The sequence below is a fragment of the Chelonoidis abingdonii genome, chromosome 6 (genome assembly GCF_003597395.2).
Source record: "Chelonoidis abingdonii isolate Lonesome George chromosome 6, CheloAbing_2.0, whole genome shotgun sequence".
In the NCBI taxonomy this organism is placed as follows: domain Eukaryota; kingdom Metazoa; phylum Chordata; order Testudines; family Testudinidae; genus Chelonoidis; species Chelonoidis abingdonii.
In genome coordinates, this window is record NC_133774.1 from 124,258,612 (window position 1) to 124,281,958 (window position 23,347).

Genomic DNA, 23,347 nt, shown 5'->3' on the forward strand with positions numbered 1-23,347 from the left:
GAGGCAGGAGCCCTATTCCTGGCTCTATCATTAACTTACTACATGACTTAAGGAAAGTCACTTTCTCTTCTTGTCTAGTGAGATATAAAAGACAGTCTCTGCCCTGAAGGAATTACAACTCCCACCTTTTCATGCTCTCTGTATGTGTATATATATCACCTCAATATATGTTCCATTCCATGCATCTGATGAAGTGGACTGTAGCCCACGAAAGCTTATGCTCAAATAAATTTGTTAGTCTCTAAGGTGCCACAAGTATTTCCGTCTTCCTGTGGATACAGACTAACATGGCTGCTACTCTGAAACATATCCATTTTACTGCATGTTTGTGCATCACAAAGCCTGATAATGTAGCCAGGTACAAGTAGTCCCATTGACTTCAGTGTTGTGGGGGCAGTGAACCCATCAACCATCAAGTTACAAACCTAATCCTAACTACAGCATGTGGATATGTAAGCAGTCCCAGAGTGGATAACTATTCATAGTGGGATCCACCAGAATGAAGTTACTTTATTCCGCACTTGACATCAACATGAAATCATTTTTCCAGAGGGCAGTCCCACCATTCAGCCCTCAGCTTCCCTCTGCCTCCAGAACAAATAAGCCAGCCAACCAACCCACCAAGAAATCTGTAACACATGATGTGGCATGATACGAGTTTTACTACACCTTGTTTGGAAACAATTGCATACCTCACTCATGGCAATTCCCAGTTTTGGGTAGTGCAGTCATCACACATCCATGGCAATAAAAGCTATGTAAATCTCTGCCGAATTCCACTCCAGTCTATGCTCTGACTTATTCTACGCCTCTCTGTCACTCCTTCTGTTTCCTTCCCCCAGTGTTGACTTGGTATTTTTTATGCCATTCCTGTCCTTGAGAACTGGCCATTTCCCCTTCAGCCAACAACCACCTCCTCCATCCTTCCAAGCTTGCTTCTTGCAAGAGCCCATCCTATGCTGATGTCACTGAGATGTCTCCATCTTCTCTCCCCAGTCCCATGTAGCATACATTCCTAAACTCGTCTACAAGCTCTCTGTGGGACAAAGTGAATTTGTGGTAGAGTTTTGAGTTACCACCTACCTAGATAGCACTATGTAAGCACAAAAGCCTACACACACCACCGCTCCAACTTGGGCAAGGTATTCACAAACGTCAATATTTTGCCAGTTCTGTGCTATCACACATTGTTCCTCTGTCTAATCAGCTCACAAGAGATTTTAAAACACATTTAAGACAGAAGTTCAGTAGCTTCTTACACTATATAAAATATATTGTTACAATCAGTGTCAATTGTTTGTGGACAGAAGAGCTTATTCAAAGCCCACTGGAAGTCTTACCATTGACTTCAGTGGCTCAAGTCCCTATTGAAACAGAGATGGCGGATTTCAGTCACTGTAATCACTGGGCAGGGTGGGGAGTGGAGGAGAGACAGAAGAAAAGATGTAATATAAAGTTGTCTACAGGAGGTAAAGCAATGTTGTCCTGGAGCAGCCAAAGTGTGTTAGGCTTTATGGTGCAAAGGCAGCTTCTGGAGCCTGCTTGTACTTCCCAGCAAGGCAATGCTGGGGGTGGTTGTTTTTTCCCTCCTTCTCTCCCCTTTCCCCCCACCACACACACCCAATCCTCTCAGGTTTTTTGATATTTGAAAGTGCTGGAGTATAATCACAGTCACCAACCCCTACTACTGCAGGCAAAATAAAAGCAGTTTATTACCATTATCATGAACTCTTGTAGAAGGGGAAGAGAATGACAGATTATAGACACATTTAAAGCAAATGGTTATAAATGAGAGACTTGAAAGATGAGAGTCTTAGCCTGACAAATGGGTGAGGTAAAATATTTTATTGAACCAGCTGCGGTTAGAGAGAGAGAAGGTTGTGAGCTTACAAAGAGCTCTTCTTCAGGTGTGGGAAAGGTAGATAAAGGTAGATAGCCTAAGGACTGTTGTACACGGACAAGTTAGGTTGGTCTAGCTACAGCACTCAGATGTGAAAAAAATCCACACACACCTCTTGATGTAGTTAAGGTGACCTAACCCCAACGGTGCAGATAGTACTAGGTCAACAGAAGAAATCTTTTGTTCATCTAGCTGCTGTCTCTGAAGGTGGATTAACTATGTGGATGGAAGAACCCCTCCTGGAGATGGAGGCAGCGTGTACTATACTAAAAAGTGCTACAGCAGAATTTTAAGTGTAGACAAGCCCAGAGTGTCACAGCTAAATACAAAGTGGAACAGACTGTTAAGCAAATTTAGTTAACATGTTGCAAGACAGCATTCATGAGGTTGGGGCAGGAGGGAAGAGGTGTTTGAAGAGAGAGATATTTGGGAAAGATTTCTGTCTGGATGGGATCACCATCCAGTATGGGTTGTAATTGTTTAATGAGATCCTCTATGAATTCCAGTGACAATTTGAGGTGTGGGGTCTTTTTTCCTTAAAGCAGGTTCTCTGAGAGCAGTTGGGTGTCTCGTTCCATATGTGATCTGCTTTTTTGAGGAAGCGGCCTTGTTTAGTGAAGGCTGTTTTGAGTGGGACATTGCATCTTGGACTGCCTCAGAGCATATTCTGTGTATAAAAGATTATCTCACTCACCTTGTATCTCGAATCCTGGGACCAACACAAGTACAACTCTACTTAGATTGCAATTTCTGTGGGGTAGAGACGGTCTTGTTATGATGTGTATTTACAGCACTTAATACAATGAGGCACTGATCCCTAATTGGGACGGTTATGTGCTCTCTCAGTACAAATAATAATGAGAGTAGAGTTATTGACTAGACTAAGGTGGTGGTTCCAAGATTAAGGGTCACCCTGAGGGAAGATACAAGTCACAGAAGTAATTGAAAGGGGCAGTTATGGAGCTTTGGCAGGATCAAGTAGGGAAAATTACAGGAAATGAAATGAGTGGCTTGTAGGAACTAACAAACTTCTATTGACTTGAAGCATAAGCTATTGCCTCTATTTGGTGTAAAAAGTGAGGGGAAGCTACTTAGACGCTTTGAAGAGTTGGGTTGTGATTAGAGTAGCATGAAAGATTTGAGATGAGGTTACAATAGTCCAGGTGAGAAAGTCCTCCTTTAGTGATCAAAATGGAGAGGAACAGGTGGATTTTGGAAGAGGTGTAGCAGAAAAACTGGCAGGATTTAATGCCAGAATGTGGGATGAGAAGGAGAGTACATTTAAGTTAAGACAATGGCTAGGCTGAGGAACAGGGAGGTTACCAAGTCAACAGCAGTGACAGAAAGGAGAAATAAATACAGGTGTGACATAGGATGGGGGGGAGGAGGAGTTTATTTTGTGCTATTTTAATTTTGGCATGGTGGTAGGGCATCTAGGAAGACAGAAGCAAGGGGAGATGTGAGGCTGAATGGAAGGGAAGAATATGGGGTGGAGCGCTAGATCAAGAATTCATTAATATAGGGAGGATAGGCAATAGCTAAAGCAGTGTGACCAGATGAAGCTGGCCAAGGATAGGAGTGTAGAGAGAAAAGGAGACGGTCAAAGAGAAAACCCTGAGAGACACCAACAGGCTGGAGGGCCAGAGGAGAAGGAGACAGACAGAAGTTGGAGGTAGGCCTTTAAAATAATGCACATATGGCTGCATAATAGACCATTCAGACAACAACATTTGAGGTGGATGAGCTCAGATTCCTGCCTGTGTAGAGGCATTGTTCACCTTTACATTGCTCAGACAGAGGGTATTGGAGCCTGTGCTGTTGCAGGAGCTGGCTTCGCCACACTGAAGAAAAGTGCTTATGCTACACATTTATATATTCTATTAGCTTTGAGAAATGAGGGACTTCAAAACCTTTCATATCCATTTACCTCCACCAGCACTGAAATAAAGACTTAGGGTTGCAAGCTCTCAAAACCCTCATAGGTTTAAATATTTGCAATATCATGCCTGTAAGCTATTAGTAAAAAAAAATCTTTCATTGGTTACAATAAGGATAAACATTCCATGATCAGAGGACAATTTTGATTCAGCAACATTGCTGACCTTGGCCATAACAGGAAAGACAGTCGCACACGTTAATTGACTCTACATTATTTATGTCTTTAAAGATGAACAGTAAGACCCTTAATATCATTTTTTCAAGTGTAAGCCATATCACTAACCTTTTCTGGCTCCATGCTGCTAATCTCGAATAGCTCTAAAGCTCCTGAATTTTACATACTAAAATACAAATCTTCATAAACTAAGCTGTCTTCCCTGTTGTAAGCCGGTCGTACTGGGGTACGCCCCCCTCAGGTGTGGCAGGGAGCCAGGGCTGCTCTTTACGTACAGCAGCCTATGACGTCGGACCGCCTTGACCGGGTCGCGGGACGAGAGAGTCCGATCACAGGGGCAAGCCCAGAGCACAGCGTCTAAGCCCGGCCTGTAGGCAGGGCGAACAGCAAACAGTTCAGGCTCAGCTCCTAGTGTCAGGGGCTGAGCAGACACAGTCTATACAGAAGGCCTCTTCAGGCCAGGGAGAGAGGGGGAAATCTGCCACCCTTGGACTGGTGGCAGGGGGGACACAGGCCCTCCCACTCCACTGTGTCCCAGCTCGGGGCCCTAGCAGCGGCAAGGGTTCGCTGCCGTCAGTGGGGAATCCAGGCCACAACACACTGACATGGGTTCACAGTCCCCTGAAGCTAGACTGGGGTCGGCCACCCCCGGGCTACTTCCAGTTTCCCCCTCTCCTGTACCTGTTCTCCGCTGGCGTAGTTCGGTGGGTCCCAGGCCATGGGTTCTTCGGGATACTGGGAGGCAGGATACTCTCGCAGCTCCTTGGGATGGCGAGCGCAGGGCAGGTCAGGCTGGGGATCCTCCAGACAGTGGGCCCTTGGCAGGTTTGGCTCGGGGTCCTCTGGATACCAGGCCCGAGGCAAGTCCGGCCAGCGCTCCTCCGGGTACCGGGCCCGAGGCAGGTCTGGCCAGCGCTCCTCCGGGTACTGTGCACGGGGCAGGCTGGGCCCAGCGGGAGCTCAGGCCTCAGTGTCTGTCCTCTTTGGCGGCCAGCCTTCAACTGAGCTGTGGGGCCGGGCTTTTATACTTCCTGTCCCACCCCTTGACTTCCGGGGGGCGGGGACAGGCAGCAGTGGCTCTGCCCACTGAGGCACCTGCTCTGGCTCATCCCCCTCAGGTGCGGCAGGGGGCCAGGGCTGCTCTTTACATCTGTCAATAGACATCTACATCTAGCCTTCCCCATACCCAAGATATAAAGATTCAAGATGGTCCCCACTCTCACAATGATGCTAGAATAGTCACAAGCACAGGATATGGCATTGGTTATGGAAGAGAGGACAAGACCGATCACACTGGAATAGTTAAGTGAGGAAACCAAGTCTTCCCAGAGCTTTAGTACTTCTGAAGAAACTTGATATAGTCAGAAAATAATTTATTTTCCCACTTCTCCAATGATAAAAACAACTGGTAAAGAAAAACAAACAGCTCTTTTCTTGAAATACAAAGGAAAGAGTCCCATTGGTATCAGGTGGCTTGGGATCAGGCCGTTGTTGGATAAGCACAGCTTCTCCCCAAATTAAGTAGAAGGAGGAGATCTTAAATTCACTGCATTTCCAGCTCATCATAAGTGAAATCATGCAAAATGTAACTATGATGGTACAATGAGACTAGTTGGGGGGAGGGATAGCTCAGTGGTTTGAGCATTAGCCCCCCCCCCCCCCAGGTTTGTAAATTCAATCCTTGAGGGGGCCATTTGGGGATTCGTCCTGCTTTGAGCAGGGGGTTGGACTAGATGATCTCCTGAGGTCACTTCCAACCCTAACAATCTATGATTCTAGTATCCAATTGTAGACCTGCTAATTAAACACACTGCAATCTATATGGAAATCCAGTTCTGCACTACCAAACACTTGTTGCATTTTGCTATCTCATTAGAATACATTTGAGTAGGCAATGTTATTTATCTTTGGGTGTGAAGCCAGGTGGATACATTTTACAGACCAAAATGACGGTTTTGTTACTTACCTTTGACAGTTCCCAAGCTGAGGCACAAATAAAATTACAGTGCCACAGGTCAAACGTAATGGCTGTAATAGCTTTCGACAACTCACATTGCTTTCAGCTCCCCTATCAATGCTGCATTGCTCAATATCAGTCACAGTACTTATTCAGGAGCAATTAGCAAAAGGCATAACTGTAAATGAATACTTAGTTTTGCATTCCTCTGAGCAATTGAATAAATGAGCCAGATTCTCCTCTCCATTTCATCACTGCAGGCCTATTGACTTTAGCATGAATGTGACTGCAACCAGTGTAAGAGGAGAATTTTGTCTATGGAGAATAAGAATTTGAACAGGCAGGAGTCAACTGGGGATGGCTTTAGTGACCTAAAATAGATTAATTTTCTCTTGGAAATTGACCCAGACCTTGCCTTTGGGTTTTTTTGCAGAATGCTGATGGATTTTAACAGACCTCCATGCCAGGAATGATAGCAAGATCTGAAGCCAATTAGGAGGGGAAGTTTCTATACCCCATGTGCAGGTCTAAATTTTAAAAAATGATCAGGGATTTGGGGTGCCTAACCCTTTGAGGGCTGAACATCTCTCCCTGGAAGTTAGGCCTCTTTAAGAGGTCTCAAACTGAGCATCCAAAATAGAAGCACCTGAAGTCATTGGTCACCTTGATGTTTTAGGCCACACTGTAAGAGTCAATTCCCGCCTCTTTACCCTGTTCTTGGTGCTCTGGCTTTTGGTTTTGTTGTAGAAGCAGCCCAGTGACGTGAATGAAACTTTCCAGAGTTTGTGGGACTAATTTTCATCTCCTATTGGTGTATGTTAACATGAATGCAGATTCAGGCCCTGGGTCTTCAGTAACTATTCTGGCAATAAAGCAGAAGCAATCGGACTAGTGGTTAGGGCAGAAGCCTGGGAGCTGTGGGTTCAGGTCTCTGCTCTGGTACAGACTCTGTATGACTTTGGGTGAGTCAATTACTTTCAGTTCCCCACCTGCAAAATGAAGATAATAGCACTACCCTACCTCACCAGGGTGTTGTAAGAGGCTCCCATACAATGGTAAAGGGGGCCACACAAGTACTTAAGATACGTCATGAGTGTGCTTGGTCCTTTCAAGAGTTTATTAAAACATGGGGCTCACAATTATGCCTTGTCTACACTTGTGGCAGCATGTAGCCAGGGGTGGCTCTAGGCATTTTGCTGCCCGAAGTACGGCAGACAGGCTGCCTTCGGTGGCTTGCCTGCGGAGGGTCCACTGGTCTTGCAGCTTGCTACCAAAGGAAGCCTGCCTGCTGTCCTCGCAGTGACCGGCAGAGCATCCCCAGAGGCTTGCCGCCCCAAGCACGTGCTTGGAGCCACCCCTGCATATAGCGTACATGCTGCAGTGAAAGGCTCTGGCAGGGATGAGGGAAGGCTTTGGAAGCTCCAGGAGCGGCTAGAGCTTTTCACTACAGCTGAGAAAGGCTCCCTGAAGTGGAACATTGCACTTCTTGGGCACATACTCTAAGGTTCTGACCTGTCTAGATCCGCTTGCTTAAGCAGTACTATCTACACTGCAATTTATACCTGTGCTAGGGTGGGGTGCAGTGTTTGACTCTACACGCTGCCATGAGCGTAGATAGCTTAAGATGGTCACTGACCCACTCCAGAACTGCTCAGAGGTGGGGTCCCTGGAAAATACTGTACTTCCAAGGATACTCACTGCAGCACAGCCAAAATGATGGGTTAAAGGGATAATCTGAACTGCCTGCTCTGGTTTATGCAGGCCTTTTGAAAGATATCCTAGCCCGTGGATTGAATTATCAGTTATAACTGAAGCTCTGACTCCTTACAACCTACCTATGGACCAGACATTGCTACAAAAATCTGCAATTGAAATTACAGGTTGTCCACAATGAGCCTCCCAACTGTTGTAAGGCAAATATTGCAGAGGACAAAGAATGGCATACACAGATGTCAGCTCTCCCATTAAGCAGAAACAAAGGGTGGAAGAATAAAGTAAACAGCTGTAGTTTACATCACCCACCCAGAACCTCCGTTTTGAACTACAGCTACAAGAGAGTCTCAAACAGCAGGGAACATGTTATTCTCACCATCAATGAAGCATTGCACATGTATAATAGGATATTTAAGCAGATCAAGAAAGTAATGTTTTGCAATAAGATTTTTTCTTAAATTGAGAGTCTTCTTGAACTTTGTCTTGACTCATGGGCCTGGCTGGCCCTGAAGACACGACGCATAGCAACTGTTCACTAGGGCCATGTTTTGACTGTGTCAAAGAAGATGGATACTACACTTGATTTTAGTCACAAGGCGCAGCAGTTTAATATTCGATGCTGTACATCCTGCATTGGGGGCCTCTACCTTGTCTTTCGCAGGAAATGGATGTGGTGATCTACGAGGTCTATCATCTTTACTGTGATATTTCTATGCTCTATAAACCCTTACAGAAGTCCCATCGACTTGAATGGGTGTGGCATGTGCATAACCTAGAGCACAATTTGATCTTACATTTCGTTAGGCCGAGAGGAACTTTATGGGCCAGGTCTTCAGTTGATGTAAATCAACAAGTGATATCAATGGAGCTACGCCGATATACACCAGCTGAGCAACTAACCTCTATGGTTATCATCTAAAAATGTTCTAGCTATATCTGTATCCAGCTTTTTGGACTTGATCTAAGTGGGGCCCATTCATGCTTTTCTGTATTACGTTGGTCATTTCATTGTTCAACAGCAGCAAGGAGAATTGTGTTAGGGATTCAAAAGGCCTGGGTTTGCCCCTCTCAGCAAATTGCAGCTTAGAGATGCAGATGCTGGCTGGTTGTTTCATACTCTAGCACAGAACTAGTTACAGTTTAATCTTTGCAAAAATATAAACTTTAAATTTCACCATGCCATATGTGAAGCTCTGCTAAAGTTAGCAACTTTTGAGTGACCCCTTCAGCTCGGGATAGCTCGCTCTGATCCATTTTGGTTTATTGGCGTGCCAGTAAGGGTGCTATACTGTTCATTATTCAGTTCCTGTAACAATGTTTTGCCAATTTTGTTCACATAGTGACACTGATAACTGAGTCCGCCTTCCTGTTACAGAACTCTGCCTATGTCATTAAGCTTTTTCTTTTGGTGTGCATGGAATCATTTTATTAAGTGAAATTTTGTTTTAGAAAATGAGAAAGATTAGCTCTCACTCTGTGTTTCTGTACATTTCCTAATATGGGGAGCACTTTTGTGGTTCCACAAAAGTTTGTCCAACATATTTATATTTGTAGTCATTTTACTGGTCCTACTTGAAGCTACAGGAACTCAGGAACTTATTGCTTCCAGCTCCCATTAACTTCAGTCCTTTATTTTTCCCACCTGCATCTTTTACTTATTTCTTCAAATTTTTTGAACACACAACTGTATGTGCCCAGACCATACATTAGAAGTCACAGCAAGAACAAAGAACTGCCCAGGAATACATCCCCTTCCGGCCATGCCACTCCAACAGCTGAGGGTACTCAACACATCTCAGGGAGTCATCAGCACCTTGCAAGCTGAGTCCAGAGATTAAGTGGTGTGTAGGTATAAGATGGGTGTCTGTCTATACTCCTTCCCTACCTTTCTGTGCTGTTCCATATGCTGTTTTCCAGTGCTTAAAAGGGGCTGACGACACTAGGGACCACAGACCTGGTCCAGATGACTAGAGAACTCTGAGGAGGGTCGACAAGAGACTAAGCTGTGCGGGGGAGGGTCTCAAATTGATTCATTCAAAGCAAGCAAGCAAAAGCCTAATTTTGCTATGAACTGCTGAAAACATTTTACTGGTCAGCAACAGATCTGGCACTTGCTTGAGAATACTTTAAGAGTTGCCTGTTTTTCAATGTTTCAATCTGTGTTGCTGTCACCTCTGCTAGAATTCAAATATATCATAAAAACCAGTCCTAAATCTCACTGTTGCATCAGGTCTCACAATATTTAGGAAAGGACCCACCTGAGGCCAGGTGAGTAGCATGGAACTTACTGATAGAGTTTTCCTTGGCAGGAATATCTCGTCATCACAGTGGACAATGTAGGCTGTCTCATGCTCTATGGAAACCAATTGTAGGTGAATCCATAACTTGCTGACAAGTGAAGGGTGAATATAAACTTACCATCCCAGTTACTGCTGTTTCAGGGCTTTCACATGAGCACGATCCTCTTCCATCCTTAGGCAACACAGCCATTCCCTTCACTCCTGCGAACAAAGTCGGGGAGAGTATTCTTATTGAAATCTGTGTCTTGTTTGGCTGCAGTACTTGCTTTGTTTCAGTGCCATGTTACACTTGGCTCAATGTTTTGTTAGTTTTATTGAGAATATTTTTAAAGGACAAGGTAAAGATATTCCCAATAAAAGTATATTATTAGGGCTTCTGGTTTTAAGTTCTAACTGCTGAATACCAACAAAACCATCCCTAATACAAAAACATGAAATCAGCATTTATCCAAAAAACATAGGAAAGATACCAGAAATAAGGGTCTACACAACAGAAAACAAACAGGGGCTTGTTTTATAAAGTGCACTAAGGTGTTGCACATTAACTGACCTGTGCAGAGCCTGCTCATGAGCACTAAAGGGTCTCTAGTATGCTTTAACATGGTGCTGTTTGAAACAGTACTGTGTTAATACACATTGGGAAACACTGCAAAGATTACTTATATATAACAGTATATACACAAAAATCCCCCAACCTCCCTCCCATTTTTGGACATAGAATCATAGGACTGGAAGGGACCTTGAGAAGACATCTAGTCCAGTCCCCTGTATTTATGGCAGGGCTAAGTATTATCTAGACCATTCCTGGCAGGTGTTTGTCCAACCTGCTCTTAAAAATCTTCATTGATGGCAATTCCACAACCTCCCTAGGCAATTTATTCCATTTCCTAACCACCCTGACAGTTAGGAAGTTTTTCCTAATGTGCAACCTAAACCTCCTTTGCTGCAATTTAAGCCCATTGCTTCTTGTCCTATTATCAGAGGTTAAGAACAATTCTCCCTCCTCCTTATAACAACCTTTTATGTACTTGAAAACTTCTGTCCCTTCTCAGTCTTCTCTTTTCCAGACTAAACAACCCTCCACCCCCAGTCTTTCTTCATAGCTTTGTTTTCTAGACCTTTAATAATTTTTGTTGCTCTTCTCTGGACTTTGTCCAATTTGTCCACATTTTTTCTGAAATGTGGCACCCAGAACTGGACACAGTACTCCAGCTGAGGCCTAATCAGCATGGAGCAGAGCAGAAGAATTACTTCTCACGTCTTGCTTACAAGAACTCCTGCTAATACATCCCAGAATGGTGTTCACTTTTTTGGAGCGGAGCAACAATGTTACACTGTTGACTTATATTTAGCTCGTGGTCCACTATGAACCCCAGATCACTTTCCACAGCACTCCTTCCTAAGCAGTCATTTGCCATTTTTTAAAGAAGGAACAGTCAATGACACAAAAATTGAGGGTTGCAATCTCATCTCAATGCACAAGGATTTATACAAGTAACTTCCAGTGGTGTTTACAAAATGGCAATTTACGTGTGTACTGGCACAGAGATGAGAATATATACACCGAATGGTATTATGCACTTTCAGGCAATATGCTTTCCCTATCCGCACTCGCTAAATTTTATACATCTACTTGGTGTAAGAAATAGTGGTCTAGAGGTTCAAGCAGGGTGTTCTGTGCTTGACTTTAAGCACGATCTCCGCTGCTTTTTGGTTTTATTACAATTACCCTTTCTAAAGGATTATCTGCCTGAAGGAAGGCAAACAGTTTCCACTCTGCTGCTTATCCACGGAAATATTCCTTTACCAGCATTGATCACATGATAGTTTAGCACTGAAGGAAAAAAGTATTCACATGTAACACGGATTGATTTGGGACTTTTCTAATGTTTCTGTTTTTCTATAGAGTGAATAAGAATAGCTGATGGATTATCTTGCTTTCATGTCAGGCAGTTAGGCATTCACTATTGGAGGAAAATTTTCCAGCCTGCTTATGGAGGTTTAGGAGCATAAGTCCCTTTCATTTGCAGATCAGTGGGATTTGTGCTCCTAAATCCCTGTAGGCACTTCTGAAAATCTCCCTCCCCCCGCCAGTTTATATTAGAGACTTGGAGATTTTTTTCTTTGCACACACTGACATTAATGGCAAATGTTCACCTCTGTGGAGAGCAGATCCAGCAGTAAAGTGGAGATTTAAGGCCAGTTTTTCTAGAGCTTAGCACTCAGCTCTCTTTTAGGAGCTAAATGAGTGGACAGTTTGGAAGCTGCTGGGTGATGAGCACTTTGAAGATCTGATCTTGGGGTTTTTTGGGGGTGTTGGGCTTACAATCCACTAGGGCCGGGATCATCCGAATCCACGGACACAGGTAAACAAACCGGCCTGGCCTGCCAGGGGTGCTTACCCTGGGGGGCGGGCCACATGCCAAAAGTTGCAGATCCCTAGGGGCCAGATTCTGATCAGTTACAGCTCTTAGGACCACCTGTTGCTCTCCCTCCCCCATGCAGAGCCTGAGTCCATACACCGTAGTGGCTGCCTGTGGAATTGGCCTATCTGCAGTGGGTTGAAGCTGGTGTACCTGCAGGATAGCCGATCTCAGACATCGGACGCTGGTATTCAGCAATGGGCCACTTCTGAGATATGGTGGTTCATGGGGTGGATTTGTATTAAGGATAGTGTGGTTTTGTAGTCATACAAGAACTATAGAGAAACACAAGTGTATGCCATTCAAAATCACCTAAATGGCTACAGGTAACACCACTTCACGTTACCGTTACTGCCAATTTTCTCCCTCTCTCTCGTCATATGCCCAGGCAGCAAAGATGAAGTAAATCAGCCATAAGCTGCAGGGCAGTTCCACAAACACTATCTGGCTCGGAAGCTTTGGCTCGATTGTTGTGCTTTCTAGCCCTACTTACGAAAAGCTCCGGGCTGACTTGTTTCCTTTTATTTGCTGCTGAGTTCAATGGAGAATAGCATTTGATAGTTGCTGGGGGGTTAACAATAAGAGGGGATAATACAATGGAAATAAAGCTGAGCTAAGAGTCTCTCCTCTTAAGAGATGCATACAGGCAAAGTTGGAGGGAAAGGAAGTTGCAGTAATTGAAGAGGACAGATTTGCACTGCCAGTTAAACAGGAACTTTGAATGTGCAGGAAACAGAGAGAGACCTGGATTTGTTTTAACAAAAGGAGAAAGGATGTTAGTACTTGAGGAACGGGTTTTAGTATAGAAAGCAGCTGTCTCTCTCCTTGGTGGTGCAGGATTCAGTGAACATACAACATCTGTGCTCAAATCAAGGTGTTCATCAGCTTTAAAACCCAGAAGGATCTGGGACCCATGTATCCAAACAGGTGTATCCCCATTACCCTGTGATGCCTACCCAAGAACAAACCTCTTGACAATGATTAAACTATTGGTGTGATGAGATCACTACTTATCATACTGACCAATATTGGCTCAGTTTCCTTGTATTCCTCTCTCTGTATCGGTCTTATCTTTTGAGTAATATATTTAGAGTAAATTCTTTGTGGCAGGGACTGTCTTTTATTCTGTTTGTACAGTACCTAGGTCAGTGGTTCCTAGATGCTCCAGTGATGCTAACAATAAATAGTATCCCAGTGCTGCAGTTCATCCGCTGGGAGAGACTCTAGCTGTTGGTTCCTCAGTCTGAATGCTTCATGATCACCACCGTGGTTCTCAGAGGAGACATCCTGCCTGGTCTATCTTATATGCTTGCCCTGGCAGGTCTAGTGACTTCAGAGGCATTGACTTTAAAAACTACAAGTGTGTGTGTGGGAAAATCTAGTCTTCACAAATGGCATATCCAATGATTGCTTAAATTTGGAGACTGTAGCACCGACCTGCCCTGACATTAAGTTGTTAGAAGACAAATAACCAGATACCACCACTAACTTTGGGATAGATGGACTTCAGAGGTCAACTTTGCAGTACAGGCCTCTACAAAAATGCCATTTTATGCAGCCAGTCTCTGAGGCACAGGTCACAGTACAAGAACGGACAGCATAGGACAATTTTAGAAAGAAGCTGTCTCTTCAAATAGGACTTGTCTACACAAGCATGTGCAAGCACAGAATCTACAGCAGCACTGCTATAACACCATAGCACAGATGCATCCTACAGCAACAGAAGGGGTTTTTCCATTACTGTAGGTAATCCACCTCCCTGAGTGGCAGTAGCTAAGTTGAAGGAGGCGTTCTGCCATCCGCCTAGCTGCATTAACGTGTGTGTGTGTGTGTGTGTGTGTGTGTGTGTGTGTGAGTAAACACCCTGAGCTATGAAGCTATGTCAATCAAAACATTACAGTTAGACTAGGCCCAATTAGTGGGCAGGAACAATCCTGCATCTTGCATGGAAAGAACCACATGACCTACAGAATCAGGTCTCTTTCACCTCTCTTTATGATGGACATCTTATCTACTGTTAAGTCAGGGGTTCTCAAACTGGGAGTGAGGACCCTTCAGGGGGTCATGAGATTATTATATGGGGTGGTCATGAGCTGTCAGCCTGCACCCCAAACTCCACTTTGCATCCCGCATTTATAATGGTGTTAAACATATATTGAAAAGTGTTTATTTATAAGGGGGGGTCGCATTCAGAAGCTTGCTATGTGAAAGGGGTCCCCAGTACAAAAGTTTGAGAACCACTGTGTTAAGTGTTATGTAGCATACAAGCCTTGAGGTTATATTCTCTTGTGGCAGGCCTGTTACCTTCCTGCGACTGAATCATCTAACATGATTATTTGTGCGTACTCCTGCTCTATGTGCACGTTTTCGATGTGTTTGGGCCAATCCATTGTATATCAATTAAGCACCCAGCTCAGTACTGTCTCAGATGTTAACACCTTGAGTCATTAAAGAAAGAAAACCAAAATTTGTGATCATGTCCCTCTCCTGAGAGTATCAGACTGAGCTTGAAGCCCTGGAAACCGTTAAACCACAAAACAGATTATGTGAGATCACCTTGAAATTCCTACATTATGCCCCGCAGGAAGAATTCAGTTAAATATGGAGTTCCTTAAGAAAAAACATAGAAACCCAAACCCAACACTTCTTTTCTGGACAGGAGGATTTTATTTTAGGTGCTTCTGCTAGGGTGGCCAGATGTCCTGATTTTATAGGGACAGTCTTAATTTTTTTTTTTTCCTTATATAGGCCCCTATTACTCCTCACCCCCATCCCAATTTTTCACACTTGCTGTCTGGTCACCCTAGCTTCTGCTCAAGTAAGTGTAATGTTATTTTGAATAGATTATTCAGCTTAGAGATCTGTGTCACAAAAATGTGGCAAAAATCCTTAATTGTAATTTCTTCTAATCAAATAGATAACCAGCCCTCAGAATTAAGTAGAACATTCACTGTTCATTTTTACAATTCTTTTTAAGAGAACAAAGGAACTGAAACTGCAAAGAGTAGGGGGAAAAAGATCACGCCATATGGAAGAGGAAAAGTCAAAAAGAAGGGAAACTCATTAAAGGTTTGGTCACAAACCCACTCCTACTAAGCCAATCTTGACAGCTCCCATAGGTTTCCAGAGAGGTTTGTATTCGGCTCAATGGAAGTGAACTCTGGGGAGGATTACGGGTATGGACGAGAGGAAGTTCAGTGAGTGATGGGTCTGCAGAAAGGAAAGCAAGATAAAAGGCATTTACAGCAGCAGCCACTTCTCCCATCATCATATGCTTCAGGGAGATGGGTCTTTTTTTTGGAGCAAATGGCAAACTTTTCTGCACTGAAGAGTCACAGAGGTAAGCAAAGGGGAATAGAAAGAAGCAGAAGTGTAGCATTCCTACTAGAAACCTGTAAGTAATTACAAGCAGCGGTGGTTCTTAAAATGGAATAATTGTTTGTGCCACTGTTGCAATAGAACAGGGGGGAGGAATAGCTCAGTGGTTGGAGCATTGGCCTGCTAAACCCAGGGTTGTGAGTTCAATCCTTGTGGGGGCCACTTAGGGATCTGGGGCAAAACACAGTACTTAGTCCTGCTAGTGAAGGCAGGGGGCTGGGCTCAATGACCTTTCAAGGTCCTTTCCAGTTCCAGGAGACAGGTATATCTCCAATTATTATAATATAAGTGGCACAGCATTACAGGAAGCTCCCTGAGCGACCTATGAAGAACGCAACTGGTGTTTATAATATTAATTTTAAGCCCACCCAAAAGAAGGTAGCTACATCCATGCAAATCTTAATGAGGCAGATACAACTCAGGCTGCTAGAGTGAATGAGCTGTGAGGTAATCAGAGGCTGATAATGGACTGCTGGGAGAAGGAGGCAGAAACAGAGGGCCACATTCAGAGCTTATACAAATAGTGATGGAAGTTACACATCAGTCACTGGGCATAAGTGGGCCAGATTCATCCTTGCTGGCCCTCTGCTGACTTTACTAGAGTTGCACCGAGGATGAATTTGGCCTCCTGGGTGTATGAATGGCTGTTGCATTCCAGGCCTAATAAGTCTTCCAGTAAGAGATGGATGTTTCTTAGGGACTTGGTGAAGAAATGGTGAAAGCGCTGGTGCAGGAAAGGAACATTACAGCCTTGCCTTAGGCTTGTAGGGAAGAAATGTCTAGTGTGTGGAGTACTGATCCAGAATCGAAAAGGGGATGTTACATCCTGTTCAGAGAACGAGACCCCCGCCCCCCCAAAACCCCCCCAAACCAAAAACCCACAACCACATTAAAAAAATGTGCAAAGGCTTTGTACGTTCAGAATGTGTCACCTGTTTACTCAAAGTAGTAGCCATTTACTGCCACTTCGCTGTGGTTGTGCCTTTTACATTGCCACTGTTGCTATCTATTTCCATTGTCTAAATGTGGGGCCAGTTAGGGGAAAAAGGGTACATACAGTGTAAAGTGTATTTGATTATGAGGTCAGTGAGACCACAACACATGTACTGTGTAGGGTGCTTCTGGATCAAGGACAGTTTTAACTTGTAATCAGTGAACTATACAATGATGAACAAGAGTCAGTTTTAAATGCAACCCATGTGTACCCCCGATTTTGACATACTAGGGGTCCCCAATATGGGAATAGTTGGGTGATATTTGGTCCAATAAGAGGGTTAAACAGAAGCAGGGGAGGGGATTGAGTGGGATGGATTAGGGCTATGAGAGAAGGGTTGGTTGGGGCAGACAGCTCCTTGCACTGCCTGGTGGTGCCGGTGACCACAGCTGGCTCTCTCCTCTACAGACTGTTCCCCTTCCTGTCCCTTGGTCTTGCTTGTACCAGCCTGAGCACTGCTTACAGGCACAGTAGAGGGCCAGACTCACTGCAGCCGTGCTAGGGATGGGGCTAGCTGTCTGGGGGCTGGCTGCACTTGAGATGGACTCTACCTCCAGCACCAGGCTGGGTCCCCAGAGGCTCACTTTATCACCACCGGGGACTCTCCCTGCTGCTGCTGCCGCCGCCCCCTGGCAGCTCAGTGCCACGCTGGCTCTGGCACCACTAGAGACAAAAGTTCACCTGCAGAGCTGGTGGCAGGGTGGCTCGGGTCTGGGAAGGCTGAGCTCTTTCTAGCCCAAGACACCTCTCTCTCTTTAGATTTTAAGTTCTTGAGGGCAGGGACTGTCTCAGTGTGACTGTTCAATGTGGGGCCCTGCTTTCAGCCATGAACTCTAGCTGCTTCTGCAAAACAAATAAAGTTCCAAAGTTTAAATTTAACCTAGAAAATCTAGTTTCTGCTTCAGAGAACTTCAGAAACACACCGGAGTCCTGTGGTAGGGTACAGGTTCTCTCTGAAGATAACACTAATTAGGTTGCAATGCCTTTGGTGGTGAGCTGATTGTTTATGATGAAGAGTGGCCTTACTGTAAGGGCATCCTGGAATCAGAGGAGTGTAACCTTACTACCTTTTTAGATTCCTACTTCAAAGATACCATTCTGTTTTGCTCCTGTGGGCAGCAGCCAGCCTGGACCATACAGGCAGACTTATATGATTAAGGGGCTCAGCGTCAGATGGTAATGAAGGAGGAAGATCATGTGCCATCAAACATGCAGATGCAGGTAGCTAAGTGGGCCAAAAAGGACCCATCTGTCTCAATTTCTCATTTCTTCAGCTATGTCATTCTACACCTGGTTTGCAGTGTTAGGCTTAATGAAAATGGCAGGAGGGGTATAGTGACAGAGAAACAACGTATCTCCATGTTCGCTCACATAGGGCCAGACTGAAAGGCCATCGAAATCAGTGGGAATATTTGTATTGACTTCAGTGGGCTCTGGATAAAGGCTGTAGTTTATCCTGAGGGGTTGCCTCCATGTCCACTACACATACCATTATTGGCTTTGCATAGTGTGGAAATGCAGTAAGTAAAAGATTGAGTTCGGGGAGCAAGGGAAAGGGCCTTGTCTGGGTAGAGGGGTTGTCACCTTAGAGGAATGCTTCAGTCCTTGAAGAGGAAATAGCAACATAGATCAGCCACAGATGGGTGTGACAGTGGGCCAATGGAGTACCAGGTCCATGACAGATCAGTAATGGAATCAGGATAGCGCATCGCAAAATAAGGGTTTGGACAGGTTGGCATGAGTCAAACTCCAGCCTCCAAGAGAAGCTCCCAGGGTTGGTTTGCTTCCACCTCTAGTGCAAACTGCACTCTGAGGAGCTGACATATCTCCAATGCTCAGTGGTGCATTGAGCTCACAGTGCTGACGTTTCTGCAGAAATCTCCACATTTTCCTTCAAACAGCTGTGTGTCAAAACTGAGACAAGTGATAGCTGACAGTTCTTCCCTAGATTCTCAGTTGGGTTCCATACACACACTTCTGTATTCTGGTTATATGCTGGAGGCCAGAGTTGTTCCCATGTTCAAGAGCAAGATGCACACCACTCTCTCCCCTCTCATGGGTCAGACTAGGCACTTTGTTCATTTAAGGTTGTATTCTCAATGTAAGACTGGCAGCAGTATTCCCTTACTCCTTGAGTAGTTCTACTGAAATCCATCAGATCAGTGAGTGATACAAGTACTGCTCCATGCAAGGTTGGCAGAATCTGGCTTTTGGTAAATAGGGATCAGAACTGATCCTTAGAATCACATGTTGCCGCCCTTATTCAATGGATCTTAGTCCGGTTTCCTTTAGTGGGACTGACACTGGTAGACTCAGACTTTAAGGTCAGAAGGGACCATTATGATCATCTAGTCTAACTTCCTACACAACACAGGCCACAAAATCTCACCCACCCACTCCTGTAACAAACCCCTAACCTATGTCTGAGTTACTGAAGTCCTCAAATAGTGGTTTAAAGACTTCAAGGTGCAGAGAATCTTCCAGCAAGTGACCCGTGCCCCATGCTGCCGAGGAAGGCGAAAAACCTCCAGGGCCTCTGCCTATCTGCCCTGGAGGAAAATTCCTTCCTGACTCCAAATATGGTGATCAGTTAAACCTTGAGCATGTGGGTGAGGTTCACCAGCCAGCACCCAGGAAAGAGTTCTCTGTAGTAACTCAGATCCCACCCCTCAAAGACCATTGGGCATATTTATCTGCTAATAATCAAAGATCAATTAATTGCCAAAATTAGGCTATCCCACCATACCATCCTCTCCATAAACTTATCAAGCTTAGTCTTAACTTATCAAGCTTAGTCTTAAAGCCAGATATGTCTTTTGCCCCCACTACTCCCCTTGGAAGGCTGTTCCAGAACTTCACTCCTCTAATGGTTAGAAACTTCATCTAATTTCAAGTCTAAACTTCCTAGTGTCCAGTTTATATCCATTTGTTCTTGTGTCCACATTGGTACTAAGCTTAAATAATTCCTCTCCCTCCCTGATATTTATCCCTCTGATATATTATAAAAGATTATCATTGTTGTGTAAATCACCAAGGATAGAACAGCCCAAGGAAATTCACAGTATTCTTTGGGTTATTTATTTTTGTATCATTGTGGGTAATGAGAGATGGTACCCGTCCTAGACAGACAGGCACAATATAGACAGATTGTGATGGTACAGACAGACACAGTCTAGGCATGCATCCAATGAAGTGGGTATTCACCCACGAAGCTCATGCTCCAATATGTTTTGTTAGTTTATAAGGTGCCACAGGACTCTTTGCAGCTTTTACAGATCCAGGACTAACACGGCTGCCCCCTCTGATATTAAGAGACAGACAGCCTAGACAGGCAGAATTTAGACAGAGGGGCAGAAACAGTCTCGACAGACAGACAAGGCAAACTAGAACGGCCAGGCATATACAGTCTAGACAGACAGATGCAGTCGAGACAGACAAACATATCGTTTATTACTAAGTATTCTCTGTATTATGTAGGACCTATGACACCTGAACATGGGCCAGTGAATGCTTGTGCCAGGTGATGCAAAGACTCATAACTTGAGATCTCCAGTGCCCAATTGTGCTGGCACTGCCAGTCACCCATCCAATGGCGCCAGCTCTCTGCGCCCGAAGAGCTCACTTTCTAAACAGACCAAGGCAAGTTTATTCTCCCCTCTCACATCTATGAGACTCAAAGAGACCCTGAGACTTGCCTAAGGTCACACAGGAGTCTGTGGCAGAGCCAGGGGGAGAACCCAGGAGTCCTGCTCCCAAGCCCTGCTCTAACCCACCAGAATCTCAATCCGCTCCCAAAAGTCAGCGATAGAACCCAGAGTCCTGACACCCAGTCCCCTCCCCTGCCTCGCTCGCCCTTCCGCCCCACAACTAAACGCCCCACCCTAGACTCCCATGCCCTTGATCCTCCGTGCACCAGCCCTATAGTCTCATGGGTGTTGTAATTCTAAGGTGTGGCTTGTCTTCAGGGTATGGGTGCCCCACTGGCAGGGCTGACTGTTAAATCTTAGCAGCTTAGAAAGCGGTGTGGCCCCATCGCCTGGGGCAAAAATAAAGAAAGAAATAAAAGCGCGCTGGCCACCAGGAGGGGTGCCGAAGAAGCAGGGGGTGAAGTGAGCTGGAGTGCTAGCCCGGCATTAGGCTTCGAGGGCTAATGGTGACATTTAGCCACCCCAAATTCCAACACTGGGGAGCTGCCGCTGGATTCCAGTCGCCGAATATAGCCCGAGACCTCTGGGCGTGGGTATAGACCCACCAGGACGTGTATGGAGGGCACACTCAATTCCCCAGCTCACGAGTGCCGATTCAGAACAGAGGTAACCTGCCTGCGGGCAAACGATGGGGTCCCCCAGAAATCCCCTCTAGAGAGAGAAGGTAGGAACCAGTTAGACCAGTGTTCTTTTTCCCTCCCCGCCCCCCCTGCAATCCCAACCTGCAGCCCCAGGGACTATTCCCGCGACTAACATACCTGACCCCGCACACGCTCTGCCCATGGTCCCTCAAGCCTGACCCGCAGCCGCCTCCAATCGCAGCCCCGGGCTCCTGGATCTCCTGGGGGTGTCCCTGAATCCATTCACCTGGCAGGAGTCCTTCCCTCCTTCGGCAGGTAGCCAGCACACACCATGCCGTCTTTGATGGGACGCGACCCTGGGACCTGTGATGGGTTTGCTATAGAGGTCATGCACGTCTCGGACATTCTATGAGTGGGGACCTGAACCTCCTGCAAAGTGCGGGGAGCAGGGAGACTTTCTGTGGAGAAAAATTACACCTCATCAGGGCCCACCTGAGCCATCTCCACCTGGGCAGAGATCATCTCTGACTGTCTGTTTCCCGCTGCAGAGATGGAGAATGCCCCATCTGTTGCCCACCTAGGTAGTCAGGTGAGAAATAGGAGTTTTTTAAGCACATGAGGGGTGCTGCCTCCCACCAACCCGCTCTAAAACCAGCAACACCCCAATTCCCTCCCAAGCTGGGAGAGAAGGCAGGAGTCCTGGCTCCCAGCCCCCCAGCTCTAACCATTAGACCCCACTCCCATCCCAACACCTCATTCTGTCTCCCACTGGAAGATCTCGTCTCTTCAGCAGCGCTGGGCTTTGGCTTTGCCTGTTTGGGCTGTGGCTGCTAGATGGTGAACATGACTCATCAGCAGATACAGCCCTGGGGCTCAAGTGTTCTCTCCATGTCACCTTGGAGGACCCCCACCCCAAGCAGCAGACACAGCCCTTGGTGCAAGGGTTCTCTCATGTCACTTTGGGGACCCTCCACCCAGTAGCAGACAAAGCCCTGGCGCAGGAGGTTCTCCCATGTCACCTTTGGGGACCGCCACCCCTAAAAAAAAATAGCAGGCAGATACAGCCCTGGCCATGGCATAGGTTTCTCTCCATGTTCACCTTTGGGGACCCCCACCCCACAACAGGCTCTCCAGGCGTCTACCATCCGCTGGATATTCCCCCCAGCCTGTGATCCAGCACAGGTACCGAATTCGCGACTGACGGAATCATTGCGGTCCGGAAGGCAGACGGGAGAGATTAGGCGGTCGTGTACAGAACAGGTTGCGTAGGGAGCACCAGGGCTATGTCGTGAGGCAAAAGCTGCTGGTTGTAGTCGCTGTGGAGTTATGATCTGTGACACAGCAGATGTGAAGTAGTGTGCTCTGGATATTCAGCTGGCATCTCCGCAAGGAAACAGGAGTAACCAGTGAGGGGCAGACTCCATAGGACAGGAGAGGACATTGGGCAGGATTTTTATTTATGTGCTGCTCGATGTTAAAGGGCAGGGAAATGCAGGCACCTCTGGGGTGGGACCACCCTGCCAGGAACAGTCGCACATAACCTTTTCACATTTAGGATGTTCTGGATGGATGCTGAGAGCACCACCTCTGTGGTGGGCCACATGGGAATACCCGCACATTAACATCTCATAAGATGCTTGCCTGGGGCTGAAGTGGTAGCCACCCTCTGTGGTTAGAGTAATGGGGAACAGCCTGTTGGCAAGAGTGGGAATTTTTTCTGCTAATAGTTTATGGTCTTTCTATGTTTTTGCCTCAGTTTCCTCAAATTGGTATAAAAGGGTAATCCTCTCAATGGGCAGCCCAGGAGAAAAACAAGGGGAGAGGGGGAGACCTGCTGTTCTGGCACGGACTGACTGGGTCATGCATCCCATCACAAGCCATTGGTTATTTCCCTTTGTTAGGAGACTCAGGGCATCTGAGTCTTGGGGTCCCACAGGGAAGTTCTGGGAGACCCAAGTGTACCAGGCACTGGAATGCCTGGTTGGTGGCAGGCTATCAGATCTAAGCTGGTAATTAAGCTTAGAGGGTTTCATGCAGGCACCCAGATTTTTGGACGCTAAGGTCCAGATTTGGGAAAGATGCTTATGATACCAGTTTATACCAGTTTGTTCTTGTGTCCACATTGATACTAAGCTTAAATAATTCCTCTCCCTCCCTGGTATTTATCCCTCTGATATATTTATAAAGAGCAATCATATCTCCCCTCAGCCTTCTTTTGGTTAGGCTAATTAAGCCAAGCCCTTTCAGTCTCCTTTCATAAGACAGGCTTTCCATTCCTTGG

The 23,347-nt window shown here is 45.7% G+C and overlaps 1 protein-coding gene across 4 annotated transcripts in view; it reads right to left on the bottom strand.

The window, feature by feature from the left end:
• The window catches only part of PALM2AKAP2 (PALM2 and AKAP2 fusion), a 445,812-nt gene that overhangs the window by 161,547 nt on the left and 260,918 nt on the right, over positions 1-23,347 (bottom strand). For all 4 annotated transcript variants that reach the window (XM_075067389.1, XM_075067388.1, XM_075067391.1 and 1 more), the window contains one exon: positions 10,102-10,184. In XM_075067389.1, the coding sequence (XP_074923490.1) occupies positions 10,102-10,184 (83 nt within the window). The remainder of the gene's footprint in view (positions 1-10,101; positions 10,185-23,347) is intronic.